Source organism: Colossoma macropomum, unplaced genomic scaffold (genome assembly GCF_904425465.1).
Source record: "Colossoma macropomum unplaced genomic scaffold, Colossoma_macropomum, whole genome shotgun sequence".
In the NCBI taxonomy this organism is placed as follows: domain Eukaryota; kingdom Metazoa; phylum Chordata; class Actinopteri; order Characiformes; family Serrasalmidae; genus Colossoma; species Colossoma macropomum.
In genome coordinates, this window is record NW_023494789.1 from 7,435,917 (window position 1) to 7,458,275 (window position 22,359).

The window sequence follows — 22,359 nt, forward strand, 5'->3', positions numbered from 1 at the left end:
CACATGTTTAGGACTCATTTCTTCATCTACCCTCTGTGTCTGCTGCCACTTTTAAAGAAAACCTTCCAACAACAAGCCTTTTAACTCTGAAGCTAATTTATGCCTGGCTTTAAAAGGCAAAACCTCAGTGAGTTGCTCAGATTTTAGTTAATCAAGTAGAATATGTAATCAGCAGCACTTAGCCTTTTTCTTTCAATCCTCCCTTATTTTACGGGATTCTTGTTTTATGGGAATAAACTGTCTCAACTTATCTGGCATTTTCATACATAATACATGCAGAATGCGTCTGATTTGCTCCTGGAACTGACACAAAAGGCTTAGTACATGAGATGTTCTGTCACACACTCTTTGTAATACAGCAGTACATGACAGTGTTACATATTGATGGCTCTGTCTTGTTTGGAGGTTTTTCTGTGTGTGTGTGTGTTTCGGTCATGGATATGATGTTAAGTCTTTTTGTATGTGTGTGTTATCCAGGAGCTGGACAACAGTCTGGACACTCTGACTGCAGCTTTTGAAAAGGCGACCTCAGAGAAAATGCGCTGCCAAGACGAGGTGAACCTCACCAATAAAACCATCCAACTGGCCAACCGTCTGGTCAAGGGCCTTGAGGTATATGTGTGTTTGTGTGGTGAATGTTTGAGTAAGGTGTCCTTTGTGTGTGTTCTAGTTATTGAATGTAAGCTGTGCTTTCTCTCTGTCTTTTTAATATTTCAGCTATAGAATATATGCAACCCAGCAGCAGGTGTGTATTCTGTATTCTGTACTTTGTATGTGTGTGTGTTTCAGTCAGAGAATGTGCGCTGGGCACACTCAGTAGCTCAATACCGGGAACAGGAGGCCACTCTTTGTGGAGATGTTCTCCTTACTGCAGCCTTCATCTCCTATGCTGGCTCTTTCTCCAAGAGATACAGACACGAGCTCCTCCATAAACTTTGGATGCCTTACCTACGCACCCAGAAGGTATGTGTGTATGTTTGCATGTGTGTGGAGGAATCACATCAAGGCTATTTACACCTTGCAGTAAAAAAATATGTTTCATTTCCTGATTGTGTCAGGATATACTTTGACAGGGCTGTACAATATTGTTGCACGTGTTATGAGAAATAAATCTTGTGAGAATAGAGTCACAGTGCCACTTGTGCATAGACCTTTATATGTGAATGTATACGTCTTTTTTCATACATTTTATTGAGTCCAAGTGCTCATGGAATTTGTAGTGAATTATTTATAGGCAGTTATTTGTGAGCTGTAACTACTTGGCATGTTCGATATCCAACATTTCCCCACAAGCCAAGTCATCTGTGACAGAGTTTAAATTACTGCGTTCATTGCATTTGTAGTCAGGTAATACGAACAATAGACAACAAATCCAGGTGTTTGTTAAATCAGTGTCGATCAATGTACAAAATACAACTGGTTTAGTTTGGGGCTGTTAGTTAATAGATAAAGCTGAAAAAATATGTCCTTCTAAAAGTTTCTCTGGATTCAACAGCTGAGGCAGCTCTTGCTGCCTTTGCTATTTTTAGCTTGTATACTAGCTTCATGCTCCTTTTACTATAAGCTGATTTAATAAAGAATCACATATTACAAAACACTGAGCCTCACCTTTATGTGATAAACTATTTAGTTTCCCATTTTAAAATGTATGACTCCAACCATACATTTTTCCTTGTTCACAAAGATGCAGAAAAACACTACTTGATTCCCAACAGCTCCCCTCAAGGAGAGAATGAATTATCTGTACATTTGACATAATTAGCATTAAAATGCAAACATTTTGCATGATGCTTGTATTTTAAACAGGCAAAATGAAAATTTATTACACATATTGAGATTTATATTTTTAGAAGCATTTTGTGCATGCACGTAAAGACCTCATTTACTGATCACTTCATGTGTCTTATCAGGATTACATCTGGATAGGGCCAAGCCACATAAAAACTGTGAGCACTCCCAAGACACATTTATAACAGATACAAATCCGATCACTTAAACCACTTCGGGAGGTGAAGCCATGTTAAAGCAGTATAAGCATATCCGTGTTTTCAAGACACATTCGCCAACCAAAACCCAGTACAACCGAATGTCCTCGCCATGCAGTATGTCACTACCTGTCAGTGCTTGGCAGATTTATTTCTGTTCATGTAATATTATGTGGACACAGAAACACATCCTATTTAAACTTGTGTTGAATGTGGTCAAGATGTGTCTTTGACCACATCCAGATGTGGTTTAAGTGATCTGAAGTGATACTGGATGTGTTTATACCTGCCTTTTCATACGGCAAAGGAAAATCTAACTGTGATCAGATGCAACGTGTAAACGGCTTCATTAATTTCTTTATGTCTGTTCAGTTCTTCTGTTTTACCGACAGTAGTTTTTGTGCCTTTCTTTCTCTCTCTGTCTCTCTCTGTCTCTCTCTCTCTCTAAAATTTAAATCCAAAGTCAAAAAGCTTTATTGTCATGTGTTGTAATAAACTACTATTGCCAAAGCATTGAAAATAATATTATGCTCTCTCTCCTCTCTCTCACTCAGGTTCCTACTCCAATGACTGAGGGATTAGATCCAGTTTCCATGTTAACAGACGATGCCACGATTGCTAAGTGGAATAACGAGGGGTTGCCAGGTGATAAGATATCTATCCAGAATGCCACCATACTGCTTAACTGTGAGCGATGGCCCCTGCTCATCGATCCTCAGCTGCAGGGCATCAAATGGCTCAAGAGTCGATACGGCAACAGCCTCAGAATCATCAACTTGGGGCAGAAGGGGTGAGTGGGCATGGCCAGTGGCAGTGAGTCTGCCTTTAGTTAACTTCTTTATTTGTGACATAGATGTATTATTAGTATTACACCAATGGATAAAAGAATTTTGGACTAAGATTGCATATAAGTGTATTTATTTGTAAAATAGGTGTATTTATTTGGTCTGTGTTCTTGCTTGCATTTGTGTGTGCTTGTGTGTGTGTGGGTGTGTGTACGTGGGTGTGAATGTGTGTAGGTATGTTGATGTTATTGAACAGGCAGTAGTAACAGGAGAACCAGTATTGATTGAGAATCTAGAGGAGACTATTGATCCAGTGATCGATCCACTGCTGGGTCGCCACACCATTAAAAAGGGCAGGTGAGAGATTACACAACACATACCTATGCAGCAGGGCAGTGCAGCAACAAATCAAACCACACATCAATACACAGCACATAAATACAAGACTAAAACATAACATTTCACAATACCAAACATCACAATGCTTTACCAGGCAGTATATAATGTTTTCCCTCCATTAAATGATGCTATAGTTTATTGCAACATACAGACATATACTCACACTGGGATTAGACTCACCGGATGAAAACCCAACAGACACTTTATTCTTTTGTCTTTCACTCTGTTCAGGTTTATAAAGGTGGGAGATAAGGAGTGCATCTTTCACCCAGACTTCCGGCTCATTCTGCACACTAAGCTGGCCAATCCCCACTATAAGCCAGAAATACAGGCTCAGACCACTCTTATTAACTTCACTGTCACTAGAGATGGCCTGGAGGACCAGCTGCTTGCAGAGGTTGTCAACCTTGAGAGACCTGATCTTGAGCATCTTAAGGTGTGTGTGAGTTTGTGTATGTGTGTATAGTAATACAGCATATCTTGCTGTTAGACTGAAACAGTGCACTTTATTCTTTACCAAGAATTTGAGCAATTGAAGCACCAATATGTCTGATTGGGTGTATGTAGTAGTTTTGAATTAAGTATAGAAGCTTCAATGTGTACAACATGTGTATGTACATCCAACTATTCACCCTACAACAGTTTGGTTCCACCCATTCACACCTAAGTTATAAAGAGAAGTACTTTGTAAATGAAGCTCTCATTGAAGTCAAAATTATGAGAACCCTGCTATGTCAGTGTATTCTAAAGGGCTAAGAAAAAGTAATGTTGTGCACACTATAAGAGGATTAGAAATAAGTAATACGCAGTAAATTTGTACAAATTGTACAGTACCTCTTTGTATGTATTCACACATCTTTCTCTGCATGTGTATGTTCAGTCAGAGTTGACAAAGCAGCAGAACACGTTTAAGATCGAGTTGAAGCAGCTGGAGGATGAGCTGCTAACCCGGCTCTCAGCCGCTGAGAGTAACTTTTTGGGGGACAACATGCTGGTGGAGAAACTGGAGACCACCAAACACACAGCTGCCGAGATTGAGATGAAGGTACTTTGGCGACACACAAAACCTACTACTTTCTTTTAGACACTCTGTAGTTTGTAAGTGTGTATGCCACTACGTTGGCTGTAGTCAGTTCTCAAGTGTGAACTCCTGCTACCGCAACATTGTTGAAAATACTAATGATGGAAGGCGGTTATCAGTTGGCCCTAGTTGGCACTATTTCTTCCTAGGCTGGTTGGTGTGTCTGGGCCATTAGCTCCCCCAAATGTAATTTTTGCACCTGCTTGTTGGGTTCATGTCTTGGTGTTGCGTTGATGTTGTGTTTGAATGTTGTCTGTTGTAATTGAGTATGCATGCATTGTGCAGGTGTTGGAGGCCAAGGTCAATGAGGTGAAGATAAATGAGGCTCGTGAGCACTACAGGCCCGTGGCAGTGCGAGCTTCCCTCCTCTACTTCATCATCAACGACCTCAACAAGATCAACCCCATGTACCAATTCTCCCTCAAGGTCTGCCACTGTGTGTGCATATGTTTGTGGTGTGATGCACTCTGCATGTGTATATGTCTTAATAATATTAAATGAGCCTTAGTTGTCTTATCCTCTTAGGTATCATAAAGGTATGGATCTTTTTTTCACCAGGCATTTAATGTGGTATTCCGTAAAGCAGTGCAGAACGCAGAGTTGTGTATCGATGTTAAGACACGTGTGAACACACTCATTGACTGCATCACCTTCTCCACCTTCAACTACATCAGCAGAGGCTTATTCGAGAGAGACAAGCTCACCTTCACAGCTCAGCTCGCATTTCAGGTAACAAATATGCACAACCTCTCATTAACTTAATCCCAGCTCTCCTTCACATCACAGCTCTTTTAGGTCACACACACACAAAAAACATGCACAAACCCAGATCAACAAAACGTCCAAGGTTATTCATGGCTTTCTTATAACTCTGCCCTCTACCTCCATTAAAAGCATATATTCTCAGATCATGTGGAACACCTGTAAAAGTTCTGCCTTGCCGTTCAAAAAAAATGACCCCTGCCAGTGGGATTTAGGACACATAGTGCCTTATAGTGGCTTAAGATTGCTTAGGATCATGCTCACTGTGAATTCTCCATCCACTTTATTAGTGTAACGATGAGGGAGACGAAGAGGCAGGAGGCAAATGCAAAGTTTTATTGGAATCCATGACAAAAAAGAATCCACAAAGGTAGTGAAACAAAGAAAGGACACTAATGATCAAAATACTTTTAACAGAAAGAAAAACTAAAGGGCATTAAAGAAACTAAAATATAACTGGGAAACTACGAAACAGGGCCAAAGAAACCTAAACACCAAGTAAACACGAGACAAAACAACCAGGGGTATAAATACACAGAAAACAATCTAGAAACATCTCGGGCTAATGAGACGCTGGGGCTACAGACTAGAGACAGGTGAGACAGATAACTGTGAAGCAGGACATAGGAGGACACAGGAGCAAAAACAAAAGCACATGGGTAAACACATGAGGGACAAGCCAAGGAGAAACAAGACAGGAGAAACAGACAAAGACAAGGGCAGGGCAAGACAGGATGTTACAATTTGAAACTCTCCCTTGTACCTTCACTCACTGACAACTCAATGCGGTCCACATGCCTTTTAGTTTCACTATATAGGTTTATATATACAGACAGGTAGTTTTGTCTATTGTCATTCACCCTATACCCCATTCAGTTTCTGAACACAGGACTGCTGTTGACCAGATATTTGTTTGGTGGATCATTCCCAGCACAACAGTGTCACTGACATGGTATTCTTTGTGATGCTGGTATGAGTGTTTCAGGCAGAGCGGGATTGCTGGGATTTTTACACACGCGTGCTAGATTGAGTGTGGTCTGTCACCCAGAAATATACAGGCAGAGCAGTCCTGTGTTCAAAAACTCATCACTGAGTAAGTGCTACAGGATGGCTAATGTCAATTGTACATCGACAGATGGGCTACAGTCTCTAGCTGTCCCAGTGCAAGATTTCTAATAAAGCAGTAAATGAAAAAGTCTCCCAAAATTTAAATGGTAACTCTAGATGCCTACATAGTACCAATGATATTTTATAAATACAAACAACTTCAACTGCATTCAGATTTTGCCTCTACCTTTGTTCTTCCAGCCAAAACCTCCTGTAAACCCTATAAAGGATTTTACTAAAAGAAGAAAAAGTCTGTGAATAATTCATTTAAATATTAGAACCTCAAAAGAATAAAATGGATCAGCTGAAAGTTCTGAAAGCACAGTCTGAGGCAGATATTTTATCCTAACAGAGACCTGGCTTAGACACCCCATAACATTAACAGAGAATCAAGAGGAGGCGGAGTAGCTATTTTTATAAGATTAAATATTCAAGCTAAATTACTAATTGCAGTTTTGAAGGTGTCTCATGAATCAATTGTATTAATAGGGATTTACAGGCCTCCTTCTGCTTCGTCTTCTTCAATGGACAAAATAGCTGATTTTCTATCGCAGCATCTTGCTTCATAAATGCTGGTCCTAGGGGATTTTAATCTTAACTGGTCGTTCATAATGCATCTGATCATAATGCATCTGATCATTTAAAAGAAATATGTGGCAGTCTTACCCTCATAGTAAATCACTGAATCAACTCATCCAAACCTAAAGGTCCCCATCAAGTCCACCCTGATTGATTTAAATTAGTTCAATAGAATGGACAAAATTACTGCCTCAGGAGTTTCTTGATCTTGGTTTCAGTGACCATTGCCTGATCGGATACATTAGAAACAGTTACAGGATAAAAACAGGCTCTCAGATGGTGGTTAGAAATGAGCAAGCTTCTCTTTCTTTATTAAATCATTCCTAGCAGTGGTAAACATGCCTCCCACAAAAAGCTAAGAATAAGAGATAGATCAAGTCCCTGGTTTACTAGTGCAATTTTCTCATTGCTTAAAGCAAGAAATAAAGCTTGAACTGTTGCCATACGCACAGGGGAGAGAGAGAACTGGCTTACATTCAGGAAACTGAGAAATAAATGTAACTCTGCAATCAGAAATGCAAATCAGATTATTATTTCAGCTTGATCACCAAATCTTTCAACATGTAAAATTTCTGGATAGCAGTAAATTCCCTCAAAACAACTACTTTGTTATCCTGACCAAAATTTTACTTGATTTTAGTTCATTTACATTTTTCTACAGCCAGTCAAATATTTGAAAATACAGACTTAAAGCTGCCTTTGAATCGATCTGATATCACTTCTACTGCTACCTAGAGCAATGGTCTGTTTACGCTCCAGACTTTCTCTCCATACATAGTGGCTCAAAGCTGTTGTTGGTCTGGACTTCTATGTCTTGTGTCTTGCAACCCTGGTTATTTTAGAACATACTACATACATTTTTGATTATTGTATTTTATCTTGCAGAATTCCAGAAGTATCTGGAACACAGCTCATGTCATTCCTCTGCATTAAAGCAAGCGAGGCGGCGGATCTAATTAGCTACAGACCAATTTCAAAACTATCATATTGATACAATTTTAAATTCTTTAGTGAATAGCCAACTTAAGTCATTTCTTTATGAAAACATTGTCCTGTTTAACTTTTAGTCTTGCTTTAGAGAAAGACATAGCACCATCTCTGCGACCACACTGGTTTGAGATGATCTCTTCATGGCTTTAGACAGGAAGAAGCACTGTGCTGCCATTTTCATTGATATAACAAAAGCTATTGACCACAGTCTTCTTTTGGGATACTTACAAATGATTGGCTTTAACAGTAACACAATGCAGTGGGTCTCAGACAGAAAACAGTGTGTACCACTGGGTAACCAAGGGAGTCCCACTAGGCTCAATAATCCTGTGTCTAGTTTCATTTAGTACACACACACACACACACACACAGATATATATATATATATATATATATATATATGCACTTGAAAGCACATGACACAATTCTGTACTGCTGAATCTGCTCATGCAGCCGCAATAGAAAAACTCCAACACCTTACAGACTGCTCTGCTGCTCCGTATATGCACAAACTAGTTTTACATGGCAAGAAAACTGTTTATGCTATTTTTCAGATCTTCAAATATTGATTTTAATACTGTGTATATTATTACCCTGACAGGATCCAGCATTGAGCGAGTCACAGACTATAAATACCTTGCCATTTGGCTGGATGATAAACTCACATTTAAATCTTATATTAATAAACTAGCCAGTAAGAGTAAGACACTTAGATTCCTTTATCGAACTAAGTCTTGTCTGCCTGTATATGCCAGAAAAAGTGTCCTGGAGGCAACCTCACTATCAGTCCTGCACCATGGTGATGTAGTTAACACAAGTTTGCCAGTACCCTCAAACCACTTGATTCAAACTATCGCTCAACTTTGAGATTCATTAATAGCGACACTTACAACTACAGACTGTAAGAAAAAGTTGGTTGGTCCTCACTAGCAGCACGACGGGAAACACACTAGCTTATTTTCATTTATAAATTGTTCTTCGGCCATATGCCAACTTTATACCTCATCCACAATCTCTATAAACAGTAGTAATAATCAGACACGCTCTAGTGACTGGGTCACCTGTCAGGTACCTAGAGTCTCTAGTCACCTTCAGACAGCCTGTAACTGTTTTAGTTAAATTTAATTTTTCTTTTTTCCTTTTTATTAAATTTTTTCCTGATCATTTTATTTTATTTCATTTTGTTTGGCTGATTAAAATGTTAGTTTTGATTTTAATTCTATTATTATTTTATTTATTTTATTACATTTTATAATCATTTTACTTGACTGTTTACATTTTATGTTGAAATTTTATGCATTTATTATCTTGGTTTTAGTCCCCTTCCTAATTAAATCTTAATTGTTCTCTTAATTTTTTCCCATTTATGATGTTTGATTTTGTTTATTTTACTGTTAATTTGTTAATTTCATGTTGTGCTGTTTGTTTTAGTTGAGTTAAATTTCACTTTGACTTCTTTTCAGTCCCTTTACACTATAAAGGCTCAGTTGAGCCTTTGTAAGGGAGAGACTCCTGTGGGAATTGTAAATTGATTACAATCAATCTATGCTTATAATTTCAGCTACTTATTTTACTGATTTTATTCATGTTCACGTACATGTGCACGTGCCTGCGTGCACATTGCAATTGTTACTGCTAAGAAGGTAGACTATGTGTGTGCATATTGTCACTTACCAATGAGGAAGGACACTGATGTGTGTGCTTTTTTTGATACTGTCTAGATTTAAGTGCTGGGACAATAAGCAATGTTTTAAAAATCAATAAATAATAAGTAAATATATAGATTTTTAAAATTTATTACCACCCATATTTTATGTTAACATATTCAATATATCTGGGAAAGTTTTCACAGATGATATAGCGGAGATGAACCCCAAGATCTCTTTCACACACAAACAAAAAACCCAAAATAAATCAAAGGCAAATTTTATAAATTTTACATTAACATTAATATCATCTTTCACATTAGAGCTCGCGTTTGCTGGTGGTTTGTTCACTTCTCGTAGTTCTCACAGCTCCTAGCTGAAGCAGAGTCAACTTTTTTCAGCTGAATGGGCTGTTATCCTTTGTCTGTGTCTTTGAGTTGCAAGGGCTGAAAAAATGATATCTTTAAGCTTGATGACTCTTCTTTTCCCTCTTTGACTTCTTTGTCCGACTGTTTAATTATAAAAGCACATCACAGAAAACATTTCAGTATGTTAAAAAACTTAGCCTTTTCATCTGTACGACTCGACTCTTACAACCTTACAACAATTAAATATTAAACTAACATTAAGAATAAAAAAATGCTGCCTCTGCTGCTATTTTCCTCTGTGGCAACTGGCAACTCAGTGCTGTGTGACTAAACAAAGTATACAGCAGAATGTTCATACTGAAAAAGTAGAAGGAAAAAGAACAATTAATTCTACCTATCAATTTTATGTCCATTATCAGTGATATTAAGAAATTGATAAGTGGTCCCAGCCCTAAGAGATTTAAATGTGTGTGTGTGTGTGTGTTTCAGCTGTTACTGATGAGTAAGGAGATTGGTGTTCGTGAGTTGGATTTCCTCTTGCGCTTCAATATTGACCACAGTTACATCAGCCCTGTTGACTTCCTCTCCAACTCCGCCTGGAGTGCCATTAAAGTATTATACACACTCACTCATTCACCTACACACACACGTAACAGATGCACACAAAAATACTACCTTGCATGACCATTTTAGCTAAGAATATCCCTCACAGGTAAAGGGAGTGTCAGCAATTTGTGAGCTTGGGCCAGTCTTTAGCACTAACACAAATCCTGCTACTACTCGATACAGTACTGCACAAACGTAGATCTATATGAGTCAGTCGTAATTACTCTTAGACTTTAGTGTTGTGTATATTGTTAAATCTGTACATATTGTACATACAAATAGTACCTGCTGTTTGTACAGACTGTGATGTTTACAAAAGCAGTAGACATTCTAAATCTTTATACCAGGACTATATATTGTCATCTGCTCTCTTTAATTTTGGCTTGTTGTTATGTCTAATCTTAATAAGAGCAACTACCAAGTCAGATTCTTTGTAAGTGATATCTTTCTAGCTAATTTTCTATCTAGGAGTGAACAATTTTTTCTGTCCAGTTTTGTTTCAGTGTGATTTATTTAAAAAAGCTCCAGGCCAAGAAGTCCAGCACATCAATTTTTTCAGACTTGAGGCTTAAATGCTGAGATTAGTCTTCCTGAATGCCATTTCATAAGCTCTGCGTTATTAGATTAAACTTCTCTACTTGTTAAAACAACTGTGAATCATCAGCGTTAACTAAAATTGCAACTTTTGCAATTAAAAAATTGCATTCTTTTAACTTCACTTTCAAAAAACTATATTAATCGTTCACACACACATAAATTGGCACATGTGCAACTTCATATCTAAAACTTTATGTGGTTATTTTGTTCTTGCACTTCACTGTTCTTAATAATATGGACCTACAGTTTTATATTCCTTTATGTTCTGTAATGTTTAATTAGAAGAATTCATAATATTAACATGAATTCTTCATTCCTGTGTGGCGTGTCCTTCAGACAATGAGTTTTACAGATGAGTTTCGGGGGCTGGACCGGGACATTGAGGGCTCTCCTAAGCGCTGGAAGAAGGTGGTGGAGTCAGAGTGTCCGGAGAAAGAGAAGCTCCCACAGGAGTGGAAAAGCAAGAGCTCACTGCAGAAACTCATCCTAATGAGGGCTCTCCGGCCTGACCGCATGACCTACGCTGTCAGGTGCGTGTGGCCCCTTTTTCCTTTGGTATTAACATCCAGTCAACATGATCCAGTCAGGGTGATCAGAGCATCAATCAAGATGCAGCATGTGTACATTCACCTCATTCAACTGTAACTTCTGATCAGCTCTCCTCTTCTTGCATAGTGTTTACCTTTGCCTTTACAAGTGTGTTTTCTTCATTGTGGTGCAGAGATTTCCAGTCATCTGAAATTACAGAGAAAAAAAATGGCATGTTATGGAAATTAGCTTAGCAGCATGAAGCACATGAAGTTGAAAGGCCAGGGAATTCCACGTTTGCATTCATAAGACAGCCTACCTTTGAATATTCAGACACCTGAAAATATCTTGTTTATTTTAAAAGGTGGGATGCTGAGTGAACGCATATTATTGCCAATGCGTTATTAGGCTATTTTTTGACATTCATAGTAACATAGCAAGTTATTTGCTATGTATTTTAGAATAAATGCAGAGTGCAAATCTGCTCTTTTTCTATACAGGTATTAGTATTCTGACTTTATAAGATGAGCAAAATTTGTATGTGTGTGATGGTGTGTGTATGTTTGTAGGAACTTTGTGGAGGAGAAGCTAGGAGTAAAGTATACAGAAGGGAGGAAGATGGAGTTTGCACGGTCGTTTAAAGAGAGCGGTCCTGCCTCTCCTGTTTTCTTCATTCTTTCTCCTGGAGTCGACCCACTCAAAGATGTGGAGTCTCTTGGTAAAGCTCCCTGTACTTTTGATAGTCTACTATAGATGGTCACCCTGCCTTTTACTGACATTCAGCTGAAATCAATTCACTTTCACTTTTCCTAAACCTTTCCTAGGCCTAAACCTCACGCTAACCCTCACCTTAACTTCAGCCCAACCCTAATGCTATGCATATCTGAGTTTTACCAAGCAGTTAAAAAAGGCAGCATTTGTATATAAACTATAGGGGACCGTCAAGTGAAGTGCGACCCCTTTTTCTCATCCCTACTGTAATCATTGCTCTCCCTATACTACCGCTTCTCTGCTCTCAGTTACTTGTTCTTTTATTCGTTCCAGTCCCAGTCATCACTACATCACATTTTCTCCTATTTTTTTGCGATTTATTGACAGTATCGTTGTTTGCTTGGTTTTGCCCATTTACGTTTTTTTTTGCGGTACGGTATGTATGCCCAACGTCATTATGAACGTCAGTGGGTTTCTCTGGACATTGACTTGTGATGACATGATGTCCAATGTAACATTAGTGTTAACATTAAGCAAACAATAGTGGCAACAGTGGTGGAGCTTCTGATTCTGATTTATTGTTAAGTTTACTGGTGTTTAATGTGACGTCACAGACAGCGATTTTGGGTGTTTTTTTAATTATATTTTTTATTTTAAATAGAGTTTGTATGACTTGAGTGACGATACATGGCAATTCTGTGACAGTTGTATTTGACCAGTCAGTAGTGTGCCATATTTCTAGCTCCACCTATACATTCTAGCTTGGGACACTTCATATTCTAGCAAGAAGGGGAACCAAATTCAGCCCAGGTACTCAGGTACGGGTGACTTGGCAGAGAAAATTATGGCAAAAAGTGTGGTCACGGGTTTGTAACCATGGTCTTGTACCATGCCACACTGCCTCGTGGAAAACTGACAAGAGTCTGCCATTTGTGTTCTCGTACTGTGTGTGTTTGTGTGTGTGTGTGTGAAGGTAAGAAACTAGGCTTCACTATAGACCTGGGGAAACTGCATAATGTGTCTCTCGGCCAAGGCCAGGAGGTTGTTGCAGAACTGGCCATGGAGAAAGCTTCCAAAGAGGGCCACTGGGTCATTTTACAGGTGAGTGTGTGTCATTAATGTGTTTATATTCCATTTACTGTGTTTTTAAGTCTGAATTAGGGCTGTCAAATGATTAAAAGAATTAATCACAGTTAATCAAATTAGTTTGTTTAGTTAATTATGAGTAATTGTAGTTGTCTTGTTTGCTCTAATTTGATCTTAAAGTAAGATCTGGCATTTAGAAAGTGTATTTTGTTACAGAAATATAAGTGGACAAAATAAGCTTTATCAAAATTAATTTATTTTACAACCTGAACATAAACTCACATGAATGCAGGTGAAGTTGAAAATCAGGTGAACGCAGTTTCTAGTTTTCATCACTGACGTCTAGTGAGAGCAATACTGGCTATATGTTGCAACCCCTTCACGAGTGTAGCTCTCTCACCCTCATAATGCAGTGTTATTCTAGCTTTCCACTTTGCCATTGCTGTTACTTCATGGGTTGTTTGATTTATTCATCGGCCTCCTGTGAGCCCTGTCCAGTGTAGTCTGCTGAAGGCATCCTCCAAGTCTAATGCTACTGAAGATGCTAAAATTACTGACATCAGCACTACGTTGTGCTTGTACATGATACCTCAGAAATTTATGGCGTGGCAGAGAGTCAGCAATCCAACCTCCTGCCATTTAAAAGCTGTATTTGAATGAGAGGACAAATTTTTTTTCAACAATAGGCAAAAATGCATGACTACATGAACTATAGATGATTTGTAGAGTCAAATTAGGAAAAATGCAGTAATGACGTTACAAAAAATGAGTACCATTAAAAACGTATCGTAGTAACGCATTTTTGCTCATACAGAAAAGAAATACATATCAAATGTATCTATCAGACGTGTGAAAAATCTTTTTTTTGCTTAATGTAGACATGCCCATATGCATGTTTTGCCTGTGTGGGTAACATGGTAACTCTGACACCACTATTCTGAATCTGTGAATAATGCGTGTGTGTGGTTTGTGCCTCTCCTAGAACATCCACCTGGTTGCAAAGTGGCTGGGTAGCCTGGAGAAGCTTCTGGAACGCTGCTGTGAGAACAGTCACCATGACTACCGAGTGTTTATGAGCGCAGAGCCTTCGCCCACCCCTCAGGAGCACATCATCCCACAAGGCATTCTGGAAAACTCTATCAAAATCACCAATGAACCCCCTACAGGCATGCTTGCTAACCTTCATGCGGCACTAGACAACTTTGACCAAGTGAGTGATGATCCTGGTCCTCGTTTGATAATGTGTGTGTGAGTGTTTGTTCATGACAATGTTGTGTGTGTGTGTGTATATGTGTGTGTTTGTAGGACATCCTGGACCAGTGTTCTCGGGAGCAGGAGTTTAAGACGATCCTGTTCTCGCTGTGTTATTTCCATGCATGTGTAGCTGAGAGGAGGAAGTTTGGCCCACAGGGTTGGAACCGGAAATACCCCTTTAACACAGGAGACCTCACTATCTCCGTTAACGTGCTCTACAACTACTTAGAGGCCAACTCACAGGTGTGTGTGTGTGTGTGTGTGTGTGTGTGTGTGTTGAAAGTACCATTCAAAAGTTTAGACAAACACTAATGTTCATAAGTTGCTGTAATAATCACTTGCCATATTAACAATTCTGGTTATTGTATATACAATAATAACACAAACAAAATGGATTTAGATATTTCAAACTATTAATAATACTACTAAGATCTATTTTTTTAAACATTTCAGGAATTCTGTGAACAAGAATTTATTAAATGATAATATACTGTAATTATCTATTTACATTATCCTTTGTCAAGTTACTTGCCTTATGATTTGATCTCCACTTTTGAAATACGGTGAATTCTAAATATAAATTTTATTATAAACTAATGCTAATGTTATACTGCTTTCTCAGTCATTTAGGAATCTTCTACAGCTTAGTTAATGCTAGACACATCTAAAATGTTTTAATATATATTTACAGCTTCATAGTGTCCTAATAAATATTTGAAGCCAGTACAGGACAATCATATTAGAATCCTTGTCTGCAACCAAATTAGTTATTATTGAAAACTTGCTTAGTCGTATAATTTTTGTACATTTTAGGGTTGAATAATAGTAAAAACTGTGATAAAACATATGAAAATGTGCAGTGATCCAAAAGTGTCAGTAATAATCTTTAATAATATTTTACTTTCTCCCAAGTAGCCACCCTTTGCCTTCATTTGTTGGAGGGGCATTCTGATTTTTGTTTTGAAAGTAAATTCACATTAACTTTACTGTATTTGACCTTACCTGTTTGTTTGCCTGTGTGTGTGCATGCTTACATGTGTGTGAGCATGTTTTTGCATGTGAGTAGTTTATGTATTTTTTGCTAGGTGCCCTGGGAAGATCTGCGTTATCTTTTTGGTGAGATCATGTATGGAGGACACATCACTGATGACTGGGATAGGAGACTATGCAGGACTTACCTGGAGGAGTACATGCAGCCTAATCAGGTGCACATACCTGTACTTGTTCTTCTAGCACACACACTGCTTCCCCCTGTTAGTGGTGATATCATAAACATGTTGCAAAGTTATATTCCTTTTTTTCTCACTTTTCAAAAGACTGTAAGTACCATACAGTGTTGTTTTGTTGAAATAAATTACATACATTTCTGCACTGGTTTTATCTTTTTTTTTTTAATTGAGCTAGGTGCAGACTCAAGCTTCTCATTACATAATGTTAATTAATCTGTAAGTGTAATTCATTACATAACTATTTAGTACATTGTGTAATCATGTAATTATGTTTAAATTGACAATGACAGTAACACTGAGCTTCTAAGGCTTAACATCCACACATACTGTACACACACAGACACCTGCTGATTCTGATGGCCGCATACTCATTTGTGCTTTTCCCATTTCCACCATTTTTCCGCTAGTTTGACAGGAAGCTGGCTTTGGCGCCAGGCTTCATTGTTCCCTCCAACCTGGACTATCAGGGTTACCACAACTACATAGATGAGATGCTTCCCCATGAGAGCCCAGTGCATTATGGTCTTCACCCAAATGCTGAAATTGAGTTTCTGACAGTTACCTCGGACAACCTGTTTCACACACTCCTGGAGCTGCAGACCAGAGACTCATCCATGGGGGAGGGAGCGTCTCAGAGCACCGAGGAAAAGGTCAACTGGAAGAATGGGGGCTTGGCTAAGTGTTGTCAAGCATTGACTAGTCTGTGTGTCAATCACTGTGTGACTCAAGTACACTGACTGGTACTGACTTGGAATTTGAGTAACACCCAGCTCCCAGTGCTTTGTGACTAGTCATCTGAGACCTGACCAGATTAGTCAGTGGTTTTGCAGCTGTACAGCAACTGCTTCTCTATTTTAGCCCTTTCTCCTGCATGTTGTCATATAAACTTCTGAAGCTGACATTTTAGGTATAGAAACTGTACTATCTGAGTTGATCCACATATGTGATGATAATAATAACTGTTGTTGTGGTAGCACTGGGTGGAGTATTATAAGTAGCTCAGGCATAAGCAATATTTCTACTAATGAATAGCATTAGGATGGGCATCAGTTTAAAATATATGCAAATGTTTGATGGCTGTTTGTGCTGGACATGTGGTGGGAGTAGTTGTTTTAACAACTTTTTGTTGTCTGTCGATTTTTCAGGTGAAGACGGTCTTGGATGATATCTTGGAGAAGCTACCAGAGGAGTACAACATGTCAGACATCACATCCAAAACGGCTGAGCGGACACCATACATTCTGGTGTGCTTCCAGGAGTGTGAGCGCATGAACATGCTTATCAATGAAATACGACGTTCGCTGAAGGAGCTGGATCTAGGATTAAAGGTGTGTTTTGTTTTGGTTCAGTGAGGGTGTATACAAGAATGAATGCAATTTATTATTTGTGCATGTATGACATTCATCTAAGCATATAGTAGAGCCTTTATACTAGCAATGAGGGTAGAAATGAGAATCTGAAAAGTTTCGATTCTTTTGGAATTCTTGTGTTGGAAGCTGAGGCTTTGAAACCATGTTTCATATAAGCATATGTTTTCTGCCCCATCACATATTTTTCATTCAGCTCACTTCAGTCAGAATTACTTTTGTCTCTGCAGCTTCTGCAAACACTGTCTTATTCTTGTCCATAACTGACAAAGCAATGAAATTCAATAGAGCTTTAAACTGGGAATTTTTGTGTTTTTGTCAGTACAATTTGGAAAAGCTTTTGTGAACGAGAGAGAGAGATGTTTCGTCCACTTTTTTTGGCACAAAAACTGTTTTTGGCCCTACTGAGGTTTTGCTTTTTATGCCAAATTCTTAACAACAGTTGAATGGCATGAATAAATAGGCTTAGTAAAATAGATTATTTTTGATGCCTCCTTGAATCCATTCAACAAATTTATGGCATGTTCTATTCTAAGCACAGACACAAGTATTTAATGTCTATTAGTGAAACTTCCATTAACCTGTATAATATCTGGTCACGTTTGAAACCCAGGTTTTGAGACTTTGAATTAAATCTGAGAAATTCATTTGTTTTCCACAAACAGTGATATGTCATTCCTTATCTCCACTTATCTCCAAAATAGGATTTCATGAACTTTTAATGGAAGAAAAAAAACATATATATCGCTGCTGTCAGAACAAAACCTCGTATCTCCACTTTTGATGTTTTTGGGTTTTTGACATAATTTAAAAATGCCCTTTACATTGTGTATAAATTTCATGATAAATAGACCAAAAGTATGTATATATATATATATATATATATATATATATATATATATACATATATGTGTGTGTGTGTGTGTGTGTGTGTGTACCTATTTCTTTGTTTGGTAGGGGGAGTTGGCTATATCTTCAGAGATGGAGCAAATACAGACAGCTTTGTTCTTTGATAATGTTCCTGACACCTGGACTAAACTGGCTTATCCCTCTACCTACAACCTGGCACAGTGGTAACTAACACACACACACACACACACACACACACACATATATATATATATATATATATATATAAAGACCCCTGGTCAAATGACTTGTTTTGTTGATTTTCTAAGTGATCATTTCTTCCATGCCATAATAATAGACATTATTTTTCCTCAATATATTAAATTCAGCGAATAAACAGTTATTGCACATTAGAATGTGCAGAAGTGCACTATCAAAACGTGTCTATCAAAGGTGCCCAAACTTTTGCTTATGACATCCATACCACCATATAAACTATTTTTAAAAATCCTGCAAAGTTCCAATAGACAGTGAGCATGAACTGTATTTACATGATCATGCCTTCACTAATAATAACTCTGGTATTTCCTTTTGTGTGTTTGTACTAATGCCTGTTCTCTGTGTAGGTACAATGATGTGTTGCTCCGCTGCAGAGAGCTGGACAGCTGGACCCAGGATCTCTCTCTGCCTAGTGTAGTCTGGCTATCAGGACTGTTCAACCCTCAGTCTTTCCTCACAGGTAACTCACACACATACAAAGCATTTGCCCACTTCTTCTCCAGCAGATGCCTGCAGCCTCCTTTCCGCACAAACGCACTAATTACTGTGTGTTGCAGCTGTGATGCAGAGCTTGGCACGTAAGAATGAGTGGCCACTTGATAAAATGACTCTGACGGTGGATGTGACCAAGAAGTTTAAGGAGGAGTTTAACCAGCCAGCCAGAGAGGGAGCTTATGTCTATGGTCTCTATATGGAAGGTCTGAAAAACTCACAGCACAGATACACCAACCTAAGCCTCAGTCTTAGCTTCAAATAAGTACTGAGCGAAGTAATTTAAAAATCTGATAAAACAGAATGAGTGTCTTTTTCACTTTGAAACTTCGGAGTTCAGTGAAATAAAATGTCCTTCCATCTGATTCCAGGTGCACGCTGGGATATCCAGAATGGAACAATCATGGAGGCACGGCTGAAGGAGTTAACTCCCAGCATTCCTGTCATTGCAGTGCGGGCAGTTCCCAATGACCGTCAGGAGACACGTAACATCTATGAATGTCCCGTCTACAAGACCAAACTCAGAGCAAACACACATGTCTGGACGTTTAATCTTAAAACCAGAGAGAGGCCAGCCAAATGGGTGCTCGCAGGGGTTGCACTGCTGCTTAGTGTGTGAGGTGAGAAGAGACGGACTGTGGGTGTATATGTGGTTTATGAAACAAACTAGGGATGCAAAGCTTGAAAATTTCTTTTGGCTGATAACCAACCATCTTTCGTTGATTTCTGAAATCTGATTGGAGGAACCACTTTAATAGCCATTGAAAAATAACTGATTCCACCACACACCAACTGAATACTGAAATACTAAAAAGTATTCCTTGCATGGACAACAGTACTTATACGCGGAAAAAACATAAGGGTGAAGTAAACGGCCCAAAACTGTATTAAACATTCGCTACAAAAGAACTGTTTTGTTTACATCAAGGGGCTAACGAATATATGTTCATGATTACATGACCAAAAACAAAAAAATTGGCAAAATGACCTACTGAAAGTTCTATAGATTTCAAAGTTCTACATTTCCATCACTACCCTAAGTTAAAACATAAAATGAACATAAATACCATTACTGGGGCAAACTAGCTCTCAAAAGCTGTTGCTGCCCATATTTTTCTATACTTTTGTATATATGTGTGGTTTCTTCATACTTTCTCTCTGAGAAAATTGCAGATGTGTGTGTTTTCGATGTGGTTCATCTTTGTTATTGTCCTCTCAAAAAGTGGTCCCGAACATCTATTTTTAACTGTGCGCTTTTGTAGCGGAACCAGTTGCCTCAGGCGGTCAATTGAAAAACATTCCTCATCTTAAATCATAAACAAGTTAAACTAAAATGAACATATTTTTAACCAACAGTATTAGACAATTTTGCAGGTAATGATTAATTGGTTAACCATTTACATACATAGGGTAGAAACAAGGATGTTATCACAGTAGTTACTTATTAAATTACCTTGTGTGTATTTTGGTTATCATTTGGACATCACCACATAGCACATTTGCTTAGGCATTCTGTTGTTTATTCATTTACATAACTGCATGTTTTTATCAACTCTGTCAGTATTCACAATATACAGCATAATATATAATACATAGCAATATACTGCTTATATCCAAGAGAAGGAAGCATTCTAATCTGGTGTTGTGTGTTGCATTGTATAAAATACAGTGGCAAACATTTAAAAAATGCATTAAAAACAATTTTATTTGTGAACAGCACTAGATTTTAAAAAGTGACACTGTACAGAAAGTTTTGCAGTGCATGTGCAAAAGGTTGCAAATTGTATAGTATCGCACTCTTGTGTCACATTCAACTGGCACTAAGCTCAGTTCTGAGACCATATGTATCAAACCTCTCAGAGTCAGGATCTAGGATCAGTTTTTACCTTGCGTTATCCAAGTGAACATGCTTACCTGAACAGGAAAGAGCTGATCATAGATTAATAGTTACACCCTGAGATGCTTAATTCATATGGGATCAGGCCTCAGAAACAACATACAGCATCTTTTCCAGTGTTAGCTTATTAAAAACATGGAGATGAACCGTGTTGAAATTGCTGTTTGAGCAGAATATATTTAGCAACACCTGCAACAGAAATTGCCCTTAAAAAGGCAAATAATGGAAACTAACAATACGTGTCAGCACAGGGGTAAGCTTTTAGCCTTCGTCATCTATACGTTGCTGATGTGACGAGAAAACGTCCTATTTCCATTTCTAAAGGTTTTAACATTTTATAATCTGAATTCTGCATGTTACCTTTTTGATCTAGGTATTCTGCAGCCTTTACAGAGCCTAAACATGCTTGAACGTCTTTTGTAATGATTAGTTGGAAAGTCTAGATGTTTCCTCTCTCTTGTAAAGCTGTATAGGATATAGGAGATTTTCTGGCAACAACAATATTCTAAACTACCTCACCGCTTAATATTCAATCGTCTCATTTTTCAGACTTTCTATAGTAGGTGGCCCCTTTAAGAATGGTTAAACATGCATATGGGAATACACTGAAGACCCCCGGAAGACCATTTTCAATGTGGTGCCTTTGCCTCAGGGTTACGCTATGATATACAACTAAAAGGACTAACTTTGGTTAAACATGCAATTCAGCTGTACTTATTTGTATTACACATACTGGAGTCATGTGGCATTTTAGCCTATGAATAAAAGAATATGTGAGACATTTCAGTGTTTATAACATAGTGTATAATCATAGACTAATGATGGCTGTTACAGTGAGGGCAGTCTTGATTCCAACACAGGTTCTAAAGTGACATTTGAAAAGTCTCATTTTGGAATCAAGTGGTATCAGTCTGGTTTTGTTCAGTGCTCCATTAATGGTGTTATTTGATGTCCATTAAATTTGAGTCAATTAAATTATAGAACCATGTTTGGAATATTGCCTTACCACCCTAAAGGAAAGAACAGATTCCAGTTGGTTATTGTCTGGGTCCAGGTCATACAGTTGCCCTGAATCCTAATACTTGTTTTACCGTTCCTAAGTTACCTAATTATCTAAGGTCATCATATTTATATTTCTATAGTAAAATGGACATAACGCAGCTACAATTATATGACAGAATTATAGTATACAGCCTTTGTGCTGACAGAAAGAAAAGAAATTCACTCTAGGAGGTAAAGGGGAATACACACAGATAATTGGTAATAGACTAAGATAATAAAATGTTCATATCTGCTGTTAATTAGCAGTAGTATAGGTGATGTGGTAGATCTTCCTCTTCAGTAAGTATGGTATAACATACCATAGCAGGTCTACTTATATTAAAAGATAATAAATAAATAAATAAATAATACAAAATAAAAATAACTGAGTGAGTATAACTGGGTTCCTGATAAACACACACACAAGTCAACATGCACTGAGAAAATCCTACCAAAGTCAATACTGAGGCACAATATTGCAATACTGGCAAACAGAGGGTTGGCTACAACAGGTTAATGTGGTGGTTAAGCATAAACAGCCCATGAACATTAATAACGATAATGGGGAAGGAGAAACTAGATATTTTGAGATGATGCCATAGTCCTTTTGTAGGTTTCAGTTCAAGTAAAGCCTGCTCCTGAATACCAGGAGAATAGTATAGAAATTTTTTTTCATTAAAAGTGATATTTTGAAGGAAAAAAATCATGCCCAAGTCATGTG

General features: G+C 38.0%; 1 protein-coding gene across 1 annotated transcript in view; it reads left to right on the top strand.

Moving 5' to 3' along the window:
- Positions 1–20,122, top strand: part of dnah9l (dynein, axonemal, heavy polypeptide 9 like) — a 61,590-nt gene extending 41,468 nt beyond the window's left edge. Inside the window, exons 63-83 of the mRNA XM_036569950.1 lie at positions 478–612; positions 790–963; positions 2,540–2,775; positions 3,005–3,127; positions 3,401–3,605; positions 4,050–4,214; positions 4,536–4,676; positions 4,809–4,979; positions 10,192–10,314; positions 11,242–11,435; positions 12,003–12,151; positions 13,118–13,245; positions 14,213–14,440; positions 14,536–14,727; positions 15,570–15,689; positions 16,121–16,363; positions 16,859–17,041; positions 18,038–18,153; positions 18,556–18,668; positions 18,766–18,906; positions 19,072–20,122. Of these exons, the coding sequence (XP_036425843.1) occupies positions 478–612; positions 790–963; positions 2,540–2,775; positions 3,005–3,127; positions 3,401–3,605; positions 4,050–4,214; positions 4,536–4,676; positions 4,809–4,979; positions 10,192–10,314; positions 11,242–11,435; positions 12,003–12,151; positions 13,118–13,245; positions 14,213–14,440; positions 14,536–14,727; positions 15,570–15,689; positions 16,121–16,363; positions 16,859–17,041; positions 18,038–18,153; positions 18,556–18,668; positions 18,766–18,906; positions 19,072–19,319 (3,528 nt within the window). The 3' untranslated portion in view covers positions 19,320–20,122. The remainder of the gene's footprint in view (positions 1–477; positions 613–789; positions 964–2,539; positions 2,776–3,004; positions 3,128–3,400; positions 3,606–4,049; positions 4,215–4,535; positions 4,677–4,808; positions 4,980–10,191; positions 10,315–11,241; positions 11,436–12,002; positions 12,152–13,117; positions 13,246–14,212; positions 14,441–14,535; positions 14,728–15,569; positions 15,690–16,120; positions 16,364–16,858; positions 17,042–18,037; positions 18,154–18,555; positions 18,669–18,765; positions 18,907–19,071) is intronic.
- The last annotated feature ends 2,237 nt before the right edge of the window (positions 20,123–22,359 follow it).